Here is an 11,215-nt window from a genome sequence, read left to right as displayed (position 1 = left end):
TCTTATGCAAAATAGCAGACGCAAAATTTCTGTCCGCTAACATTGGCGTCTAATTAAATGTTTATTTCATATGAGGTGTTTTTAGTAAACACTCCGTATATGCACAGCTAGATATAGCGGTGTAAGCGATTTAGCACAAATAGCGTTTGTTGACTGAAGCCGAAACCCTGAAATAATTCAACGGCTCGCATTTTTCACATTACGCTGTAAATCAAAATGTACCGAAGTTATTGACTACCGATAAAACAGTATATTTTATTGAATTTGGAGTTTACGCGCATCTGTCGTACAGAACGCAGAAACATAGGATATTGACGCCCTAGCAAGCTAAGGACAGTTAGTGTCCTCCAGCGCTTAGCGTTATCATTATCAACTATTTTACTATCATTGTTGTTATTCTGCGCGCGTTGAATTATAAGCAATCGATACGTCTGGTATAATGTTCGCATTTATCTTAACTGTCGTATGTGCTATTTTTAACTGAACGCCTATTGGATATATACATATACGTACTAAATAGGTAAATATTTAAATTTGTCCTTTCTGCTTTTGACAGCTATACACGTTTGCGGTATATTTCCACGCTGTGATCCATTACGTCATGGTTTGATGTCAACTTCAACAAATAACAATGGCCAGTGCTAGACGCGATTGCAGTACATATGTTATTGTTATTATCATCATCATTGTTACGACATTGTGCGGCAAGCATTAGAAGAATATACGAGTTTCGGCGTACTTATCTGATGCTTATGCTTGTGAATCCGAATTAGAACGGACCTGTCACAGATGTTTTAATCGAATGATGATGGCTACGCATTGTTGCCTACGAGGCTGCTTCATATTATCACGTTGAACCGCTTGTACCCTTCCTTATAGTTCGACTACGCAAGCGTTTCGAGCTTCGCCATAACAACAATAATGTCTTTACGACGGACCGAAAGGACGCTGAGGTAGCTAGGGTGAAGACAGAAAATATCCGCGGATTGATTTATTGGACAGCATTAACTGAAACACAGCAGCAGTAGCTGCCCTAGATAAATCCTTTGTCTATAATATAAAGCCGGCTAGCGTTTCGCTTATTTTAAATGTTCCAGTTCCTTCAGCTAACGTCCGCTAGCGTCAGTTGCAACTTCAAGCTTCAGTTCTTATAATACTAGAGGGACATCCGTCTTGCCCTCAATCATAGTTTAGTACGAACAGATCCACATCCTGCTTCAGATCGAGAAAGATATTTAAATATTTACACGCCAGCTGTTCTTCTTTAACTTAACTATGGAAGCAACTGTCGATTATAAATATGGCTTCATCAAACAAACATCAGACCAGTATTTCGGTACACCGATGTCAATGAACAATAACCATTTCATATTCGTGGCATTCACGCAGACCTTGAGAATATTTGGGGTGAATTTTATTCTGGCTTCTTATAAATTGACCCAATCATCTCATTGTACTAGACCACGTCGTTGACGTATTTGTTTACAGTGGCAAACGAACAGACGTGGTTTCCACAAATTTAAGCGTAACCTTTTTGGTCCCGGTTACCGAAGAGCTCAATAAATATACTTCGATCAATGCATGATATCGCATTCTTGCAGGATGTTAGTTTGTCAACAGCCTTTCTTCATCTATGTGTGGCACAGCCATGTTGACTTTTCATCCTGTGTTTACCGATTGCTTGCACTTAGTGACAAGAAAATGATGTCTGGCCTGTGAACCTTGACAAGAGCTTGTAAATGTTGAGCTGTACATTGATAACACCACTTCGTCTAATGAGTCAAAATATGACGGCATTTAATATTTTGTACTATCAAAGTGTTCCTTCTATTTAGCTCGTCGTACTCGTGATAAAACAGTGCCTGGATATTATGTTCCGTAACTTGTCGACAATTTTGAGAACGAAAGCGACACAAATATCTTTAGGCCGTTTTGCGTCTTGACAATAAACAGCATGAATTTTTTTTATAGGCCTGTTTATTCACTTATTGTTATGCAATTGTAACGTGTGGCGAATTCTTGAAGCGAAGAGTTTCACTCACCTTCGAGGCGTCGTATTGTAGGTTTGAGTAAAGGTCTTTAATAATATTCGCACACCTACTAATGTCAGCTTTTAAATAACCAGCGGCGATCGGACACTCTTCTTTTCTGAGATATGTGACCTTAAAGCCATTTAGATAGAAAAACAGTGAACACTTTTTGACAACTCCATATTAATAGTATTCAAGTCCTAATAAAATTACGCGCGTTTCTAGTAGGCCGAAAGACCTATGACGTGATAATATAATAATGCATCTATAATAGGTAAATGCGTCTTGCCTTTGAAGGAAAAAGAGGAAAATTTGAGCGATCCAAGGAAACACGCAATGCATTCAAAAATAAGTGAAACAATGAAAAAAATGTATAGCTTTTTGACTCATAATACTGTGTGCATAAGAGCGTAAGTAAGCCGTAATAAGCCGTGATTAACATCGTTCCGGAAATCAAAGGCTATCGGCTTCGGATCATTTTCTATAAAATTACATTACTTTTTTAATGCTTGTGCCTGCTCCTTCGCCGCCAGGAAGTGGGCCAGGAAGGACATAATGAAAGAACTTGCATATTCCTTTATATATGAAACATCTTCAGCTCACTAGCTAGCGCAGTCATACAATGCATGTGTTTTTTTCGCGTTAAAACGAATCTATTTTTGAAAACGTATAGACCTTCATGTGTTCACTTTATGTGACGATTTATGTAATAACGTGTCGGAGCTTTGTCAGATTGTGTTTCTTCAAAGATTTAGAACTGCCTCACTTCCCAATAAATCATTTGTACCTCGATGACCCGATACGAACTGTTGCAGTTATGATAGCTAGGACCTGTCGTGCGGGGTATTCTAGCGCTTATTGCTCTCCCACCGATGGCTCAACTAAGCCCAGCCCTATTAAGCAACTATAACAGTACGAAGACGAAGTAAAGGGATGAAATGCACAGGCCACTCACTACTACGTTTGAAAACATGCGCAAATTTGAAGACTATTTTATGAGTAAAGATGTTCTTCGATGGCCTTTTCAAAATTATTCCTAATTTAAAACCATAAACGGTAACCATTCGTAAAACACATAAGAAGTAAACATATGAACTAATGCATGAAAAAAGTCGTAATTTTAACCCGTACTACGAACCATTCCTACATATAACAACAGTAATAGCGAATCATTCTCATTTCCATCTTGATAGAGAATTCCGAAAGCAAGGCTCATGTTCCGTGGCCTTTTGAAATCAGTTTGAGGTGTATTTGATCTATCCGGCCGCTGGCAGCCTTTTTTTCTATTAAAGCCGTCTTTTGGCTTTGGTATTGTTCTCGTTATTCTTCTACCCTCTCACTTTTTCTCTCTTTTTTTTTTCACGCTATCATCACGCGTACGACTTCACTCACATGTTATGAATTTGCACGCAAGTCTCAGAATCAGGCCGGTCTGACCGCGTGCCAAGCACGTGCACACTTACCTCTACGGAGTCTACCCACAGACGCCAACAAAAATTGTTTCTGCGCTCGAATGACTATTGCTGTTGTCAGCGACTCAGCCGCAGCCGGTGATAACGTACAGCTTACATACGTACATGTAGCAATTGAATATTCACATACATCAGTCGTATGCAGAAACGTGTCATTGTGTGTACGTGATAAAGAGGCTACCCAGGAAGCATACAAAGGTAATGTAATGATGCAAATGAGCTGCTATATCGATCAGTGTCGTTGGTATTGACGCCGTTTGTAAGTAACGGTCGCGGTAAGGTTGACGGTATCATCATCCGGAAGAATCAGCTTGCTCCAACTATTACGGCGGTTATTTCTAAGAAGCAATAAATATCGTCAGCTCTCAGTCGGTCACAAAACAGGTAAAATAGTTGTTTATGAGACACCGTGTATTAAAGTGATTTACTATAACCGTGTTCCGTTCAGTAAAGTGGGCCCTTCCACAAGCTAAACTGTGGCCTTTTTATTATTATTATTATTATTTTGATGTCTACGAAAGCCACACCTTAATAATCATGGAAACACATACGATATAAGAATTATAGCTTAGAAGCAGCTAAGTAACTGTAGAGAAACTGCATTTGAAGCAAGTTTCGGTGACGATTTTTGATGATCTCCCTTGGGAACGTTGTCGCTTAAGGTATTCGATTTTTTTATTTGGATGGACACTGTAAAACAGGTGGATGCTAATTGAGAGCTTTGTTCCAGTAAGTCATGCAAGTGACCATAGACCGCATATTTCAGTCATACATATTTCAGTATCAGTCGTTTTACGTCATATTATCACTAGAATAGAATTTCTAAAGTAAAAAAGTTTTTTTTTTTTAATTTTTTTTTAACAAATCTGAGTTAACATTACTCATTATGATCATATTGGTCAGTGTATAATATTATGTTTACGTTAAAGGCTTAATGATGATCGATTGTAGTAGGCGTTTCTATCCTATTTTTTCTATATAAATTTCATCGTGCCGTTGACTCCCTTGTGCTCTTTAAACCTCCTATTGCAAGAATTAATTACTCTTGTGCTTTGTCGCATTGGCTTATGCGACACGAATTTCTGTTGAAGTGTCTGTGATGAATTGAGTGAGGAAAACTACATCAGGAGATTAGCATCTGGGGAAAAAACGTGTTTGACGGATTAACAGGTTAGCGATCACTAAGTACCAATATCCTCAATAAGTTTTTAGCAAGCATATTGATTGAGGATCTTCCCTGAATATTGCCTGAAATACAGGATATCATGTATTAATAATTCGCATATATATTACTCAGCTATCAGAAGCGACATCGACGTTTATTTTTGAGCGCTCCTCAAGAAAAGGCCGATCGTCAACAACCCAATAGGATAGGCTTAAATGACAACGGGATTGTCAATAATGGAATGATTCTCTGAAAGAACGTAGCTTTTTTCAACCAGCGAATGTTTCCACGTTTGTGACCAGGTGAGAGTGATTGGGAAAGCGTTCTAAAATGTGTAAGAGCGTACATGGTGTGGGAAGGCAGAATTCGACGTGCAGAAGGGGTATCAGAGCAAGGGCCGTATAACGGAAGGGGAGCGGGGACAAATCACTCGGAATTGCCGGATAACAAACCATTATACACTGAGGCAGCCGCGCATACATACAGATCTGGCTAAAATTTTAAGCCGACCATGAAAATAAAGGATAGTCATATTCTGGGAAGGACAAATAAGGTCAAGATCGGACTATGTTGAGTGTGTATCTGTCTGTGTGACTCTACTTCTCTCCCTTTTCCCTTTCTGGTGACGTTTTTTTCAAAACCTAAGTTATCGAGGGGTCGTCTTCTCTCCACAATTGAGTCGTGTTGAGTTCATAAAAGCGACATTCAAGTAGCTGATCCGCTCGAAAAATTACAGTGCGCTAAAATACCCGAGTTAGCCAGTGTCAGACTAGCTCAATTTTGAAGCTCGTTGACGGTAGCGCGTACAGAAGCACTAAGTACAACATCTAGCTTAGGTGAAGTTTCGCTCATTTCAGTTAATGACAATAGTTTAAGGTTCATTTATTAGTCAGAAATGAGTGGTTGGACCTTTATGGCCGTATGAGCCTCGGAAAGCGTCCCGTAGTACTGTACATTTGGATATATACGAATGATAGTCCTGTACATTGTTAGTTGCGCGTATTTACTTCGGAGTTAATTTGGTACTACAAAATGATTCCGTATATAGGTCCGACGTCAGAGCAGTGAGTACTCGTTTCAGTGCACTCACAAGCCAGCGGTACAGCTGAGTGGAATAGGGACAAATTGAAGTCCGCGCAATGGTAATCGTAAAAAACATTCATATACTAGTTAATATTAGCGTTCAGAATTACTTCGAATTAACTCGACCTTAAGAAGGTGATCCGAGCTGCGTTACGTCAAATAGCTATGAATTCGACAACAAGTTCTATAGCTTAACGGAAGTTAAAGGAATTATTTATTGACAAGTTTGAAGGAAGCAGGTGAAAATTAATTTTGGACACAAAACATCGTATCCTTCACTTTAACACAAAACTGTTATGACACCCATTTTTTTTTTTTATCATAGTGAGAACTTTTGCATAATTGGCTAATCTTCTGTAAAATTGGTACCGAAAAATTAGCGAGTGAAAGTACCTTCGAAGTGTAGCGATATTAATCAGAGTCTGCTTGGGGAACTGATAAGGGAATCTTAGACATACGCTAGAATTTTGACAAATTTTCGCAAAAGAGAATAGCGGTTAAATTATAACATGGGCATAATCCCAAATGTGACGCGCTACTTGAATCTGTCTATCAAATAATTCTGCATGCTAAATATTTAAATATAATTTATTTAGTATTCAAACCGGTCATGTTCTTTATTAGGGTAAATTGCTGTTCGTGTCCCATTGCAATACTCTCTAGCTTGAAATGACTTAATATCTAGTAAACATGCCGTCTACAAAGACTGAGGAACAGCTAGATTTTAAAAGCGCCGTTCTGTCTCTAAATATTCGTTTGTTTGTCAATAATAGTATAAAGGCAAACACAGGATAATTCGCTGTTCTTATTCTTTTGTGCAGAACCACTGAACATGACATCGAACTTATTTCTCACCAATGCTTTCTATGAATACGTTGGAGTACGGGAGTATCTGTCAGGGAAAAACCTATTCATCACAGGATGTACTGGATTCGTCGGGAAGGTGCTTCTCGAAAAGGTGAAATTCCTTTATTAGTTTTAAGCAAATGAATCACATTAGAGTTTTCACCAAAGCAAAAAAAAAAAAAAAGGTCGAGCATCATATCCGTTTAAGAATTATTACGTTTAGAGCGATTAGGATTTTAAAACCCGTTTATGTTATGTATATTCTAAGCTTCAGGGAAAGTAATCTAAGTTCAGTTTTCTAACTTTTCGTCTAGAGCGATGATATCTCGCATTATGCTTGTCTTTTATTTTGCCAGTACCTGATCAGTTCTGACTCAATGAAATGGGTTAACTTTCAGATATTGCGTTCTTGCCCCGACGTAGCATCGATCTATGTACTGGGACGCGAAAAGAAGGGCCATTCCCTGCAGCAACGCTTTACAGATATATTCAACAGTGCGTTATTCGATCGAGTACGCAAGGAAAATCCGACGGCCATAGAAAAGGTTCGCGAGAGATTATCGAAGTTAGATTGGGCTACCCGGGACAGAATTGTGTGGCTAAACAGAATTAACAAAATCCTGTTTCAATACATATATCGACGCGAAGCGAACACCTAACTGGTCTCTAGCATACTATCAACAAATTAGCTAAGCTGTACAAATTCTTTTTTACTGCTATTATTGCAAGGTGAAAATGATTGAAGGAGACATGCTACACGAAGGCCTCGGCATATACCCATCCGACTTGCAGAAGCTCCGGAGCTGTATCAACGTAGTCATGCATAACGCGGCCTCTGTGCGTTTTGACGAGCCGCTCCGAAACGCCGTTAGAATGAATCTTTTCGGTACAAAACGTATCCTCGAGCTTTGCGCCACCCTTGATAAGCTTGAGGTACTTGTGCACGTGTCTACGTGTTACGCCAACTGTGATCTCGATACGATAGAAGAGAAAATCTATCCTCAAGAATACGAGCCTGAACAGATCATGCGTATGGTCGAATGGCTCGACGATGAAGCACTAGAATCTGTTCAGAAGAAGCTTTTGGGCAACAAGCCAAACACATACACCTTCACTAAAGGTCTAGCCGAGACAATGATCAAACAGTTCCACGACGCCGCCATGACCCGGTATGAGCAATCGCACAAGGAGGCATGCTCCCACAACAAAAACAACCACAACTCCGCTACTGTCAGACCTGATGAAGATGTGAAGCCTGCTTCTATAAAGAAACCTTTTGCGATATCAATCGTTAGACCTTCAATTGTGGTCGGGTCTTTGGCTGAGCCGGTGCCGGGTTGGGTAGATAACTACAATGGTCCCAACGGCATGGTACTTGCTACGGCTCTCGGCGTTCTTCGGTCCATATATTCGAAGAAGGAGATGCGCGCCGATTTCATTCCAGTCGATATTGTGGCGAATACGATTCTTGTGGTGGCCTGGCACACAGGCATGTTCCGTCCTCAAAATGTGCTCGTATATAACTGCGCTGCCGGCGATCGCGCACCACCATTAACTTGGGCCGATTTCGAAAACTACCAAGGCACCCTAATCGCAAAGGTTACATTCAACAAGGCCTTCCGCTATCCTAAAATCCACCTGCGTGGTAACTGGATTCTTCATCGCACCTCGATGCTGCTGGAACACTATGTGCCCGCATATGTCATGGACAAAATATACCAGCTTCTGGGTAAGGAGCCACAGTTCATGAAAATGTACGACAAACTGACCGCAATGCAGAACGCGCTCACTTTTTTCACGACCAACCAGTGGTGCTTCCGTACTGAAAAGGTCGAGCGGCTAAGACTTTGTTTGAGTGACAGCGACCGCCAGGAGTTCTGCACCGAGGTGAGCAACATTAGTTGGATTTCCTTCCTACATGATTACGTGCGCGGTCTACGAGATTTCGTCCTCAAGGAAAATCATAAGCACTCGTCCAATTGGTTCCAACGGCTCTATCTCTACGAACAGCTGATCAAGGTCGGGTTCGCGTTTGCAGTCTATAAAATGCTAGGTATCGGTAATATGGTGGCTTCCGTTTATGATAAACGAGGCGACTTTCGTCTATTAATGATTAGTCATCGTTACTAATATCAGTGGCAAGGTACGAATTTTATCCATGCATATAAAACAACGGAACGTAGAAAATCCATGGAATCCATTCTATAAAGACAACGGGAACACCTCTATATATGATAACTAATCATTTTATGCGATGATTGCGATGAGGCTGTGTTGCTTTGTGTATCACTACTCCAACATCAGCTGTTGTAGGACTGATTGAACACAGGGTTACATACCCTATGGGACATTGGAGCAAAAAATTTAAGATCTAGATTGTATGGCGACTTATTGATATCTAGTATTTGACACTAAATAGTGTTTAATATTCACTGAGTCGTGCAACCGAGTGGTCCTACGGGACATGGCAGGACTCATAATAACAGCAATATTGAGACAGAACGAAGGTACTTGGGAGCATCCTTTGTCTCCATTTTTATGATAGGCTAAAGCGACGACTTTTAACACGCAAATAGAGCAGGTCCATGACTTCTTAGCGTCTGCTTCGATTGGCCTAGTCGCTAGAAATTCTCTGTGACATCAGCTCATCCATATTTCAAACAACAGTTCAATGAATGAATGAACTTATAAACCAGCTTTCGACGACATGCAAAGTTCGCCCAAGTCGCTTAGATTAGAGCAGTAGACGGTGGTTCATTTTGACGGAGCTGACATAATTTCATAACAATACGTCGTAATTCTGACAGAAATATATTTATATGACTGACTCATAAACGGAATCGTGTTTTTATTTTTTATACTGTAAATTTCAGGTGTTGGCTTAAATAGCATACAAGCAATGTACAACTGATAAAAATGGGTATAACAGCAAAGAATCCTATTGACCCTATATGAGATTCGTTCTAGCTGTCATGCTTATTGGGACATAGACAGCAGCTTTTCTTCTATGGAAAGAGGGTTTGTTTTATTTGAAATCGCGAATTTTGGAGCTATTTAGCATTTCCATTGGTACTTTTAGCCTACATTTGACCAGGTAACTGTGGCTCGAGCCGTATTCGTCATAGAATTTTTACTACATTGTTCTTCCCGCGCTTAGTTAAAAAGGCCGCGAGAACCTCTTTTAGTCTTCACAGGCTTCATCTATTGTAAATACACTTTTTTTAAACGAGAAATATCTATGGAAAACTGAAGGCTTAAAGGAACTGCCAGGCGTTGGAAATCGGGCATACGGTAGCAAGCAGCTAAAATGATGTCAAATACTTTAATAAAAGGACGTCCAGTAGGCAAAGGGGAGAAGGTTCGGCACAAATGTTCCTTCAGTGAAAACAAAAAGAAATAAATGTTTTTTACGTATATCTAGTATATAGTTTATGTCTATGTCGATATAATTTCTACTGCTTCACTTTCCGTTTTCTCATCACCCAAAAGTATACTGAGACATATTGCCCTTAACGTTCGTAGTTTGTTCACTTGGCATACAGTATTTCCGAGTGCAAACCATCCTAGAGAAAAAGAGAACTCGACCTCAAAACTACAGTTCCTTAATCCTAATTAACATTATTAGTTTGACTTCTATCGCTATTACCGCATTTTAAAGTTATCAACACTCTATAAAGTTAAATGCTATTCCACAAGAAGATCGCTTAGTGCGATTCCTTTGGCTCGGCTTTCGATATAATATGTTTTTTAACTAAGTGAGTTGATGAGTCCAATCAAAGCTATTTACTAGCTCACTGTTTCCAATGCATACGATAAAGCTCCGCGTGTCGACTACTCAGAGTGTGGTTTGCTGACTCTTACACATTGGTTTTCTATGTCTTACGTGATCCTGGTTGTCTCCGTTGTATATTTTCCTGCAGCAGGTACTCGAAGCGTAACCGTGCGGTATTTCGTTACGTGAGATCGTCGTTAAAGATGAAATAGCGATAAACGTACTCACGTCGCGGAATGAAAACAGTACAGCAAGTACAGAGTCTATCATAGAAGCATTTTTAAACAACCATCAAATGAAATATGGAGATAGCAAAAAAAGTAAAATTTGCCAAAATTATTTTTTAACTGACTTGTATATATATATATATATATATTATTCTTCAAATTGTGTAATTTTCGAAAATAACTTTTTAAAAAATAGCGTACTCGGGAATCGAGTCTCCTTTCGATTCGACCAGTCGTCGACCGCTACAAGAACACTGTAATTCTGTGAAATCCAATCATCCTATTCATAGCTGTGACAAAACACTTATCTCTGGATTTCGATGTTGACCATCTAATGGAACAAGTTACTTGATGCTTGAAAGTTGCACATAAGGTCATGCTATAGCCCTGTTAATTCTAAGGGCATACGGCATAGGTCGTGACAGAATGAAACGCAGCCATGACAAACTAATACAATACCACAGCGTACGTTGCTACCTGCCTATCTGTCTATCTAATCTAACCTATCTATCTATCTATTTGGGCTGAAGAGTTCTTTTCAAGGGAGAAAGCCGAGTGAATCGAGAGACCTCGATGAGGTAAAATAATAGCTGACAAAGAATAGTTCGACGTGAAAATCG

The 11,215-nt window shown here is 39.7% G+C and overlaps 2 protein-coding genes across 3 annotated transcripts in view; one reads left to right on the top strand and one right to left on the bottom strand.

Annotated features, from left to right (window-relative positions):
• Nucleotides 1-227: 227 nt before the first annotated feature.
• The window catches only part of LOC111268830 (somatostatin receptor type 2), a 34,668-nt gene continuing 23,680 nt past the window's right edge, over nucleotides 228-11,215 (bottom strand). Inside the window, exon 5 of the mRNA XM_022848051.2 lies at nucleotides 228-957. The gene's annotated coding sequence lies outside the window, so the exon portion shown is untranslated. The remainder of the gene's footprint in view (nucleotides 958-11,215) is intronic.
• Nucleotides 3,691-9,431, top strand: LOC111268799 (fatty acyl-CoA reductase 1). Of its 2 annotated transcripts, none has more exons than XM_022848004.2 (4): nucleotides 3,691-3,886; nucleotides 6,572-6,708; nucleotides 6,995-7,141; nucleotides 7,326-9,431. In XM_022848004.2, the coding sequence occupies exons 2-4, from the start codon at nucleotides 6,583-6,585 to the stop codon at nucleotides 8,724-8,726; spliced, it is 1,674 nt and encodes a 557-aa protein (XP_022703739.1). In that variant the 5' UTR covers nucleotides 3,691-3,886; nucleotides 6,572-6,582; the 3' UTR covers nucleotides 8,727-9,431. The 2 variants fall into 2 exon arrangements, with proteins under 2 accessions (XP_022703739.1, XP_022703746.1); XM_022848011.2 differs by lacking the exon at nucleotides 3,691-3,886 and adding an exon at nucleotides 5,385-5,503.

Source organism: Varroa jacobsoni, unplaced genomic scaffold, assembly GCF_002532875.2.
Source record: "Varroa jacobsoni isolate VJ856 unplaced genomic scaffold, vjacob_1.0 scaffold_139, whole genome shotgun sequence".
Taxonomy (NCBI): Eukaryota; Metazoa; Arthropoda; class Arachnida; order Mesostigmata; family Varroidae; genus Varroa; species Varroa jacobsoni.
This window is presented reverse-complemented; position numbering and strand designations above follow the sequence as displayed.

Excerpts from the sequence above, each read along its gene's own strand:
- LOC111268799 (XM_022848004.2), top strand. The coding sequence starts at position 6,583 with ATGACATCGAACTTATTTCTCACCAATGCTTTCTATGAATACGTTGGA. Across the intron at positions 6,709-6,994 it reads GGAAGGTGCTTCTCGAAAAG|ATATTGCGTTCTTGCCCCGA; the intron begins GTGAAATTCCTT and ends GTTAACTTTCAG. Across the intron at positions 7,142-7,325 it reads ATCCGACGGCCATAGAAAAG|GTGAAAATGATTGAAGGAGA; the intron begins GTTCGCGAGAGA and ends TATTATTGCAAG.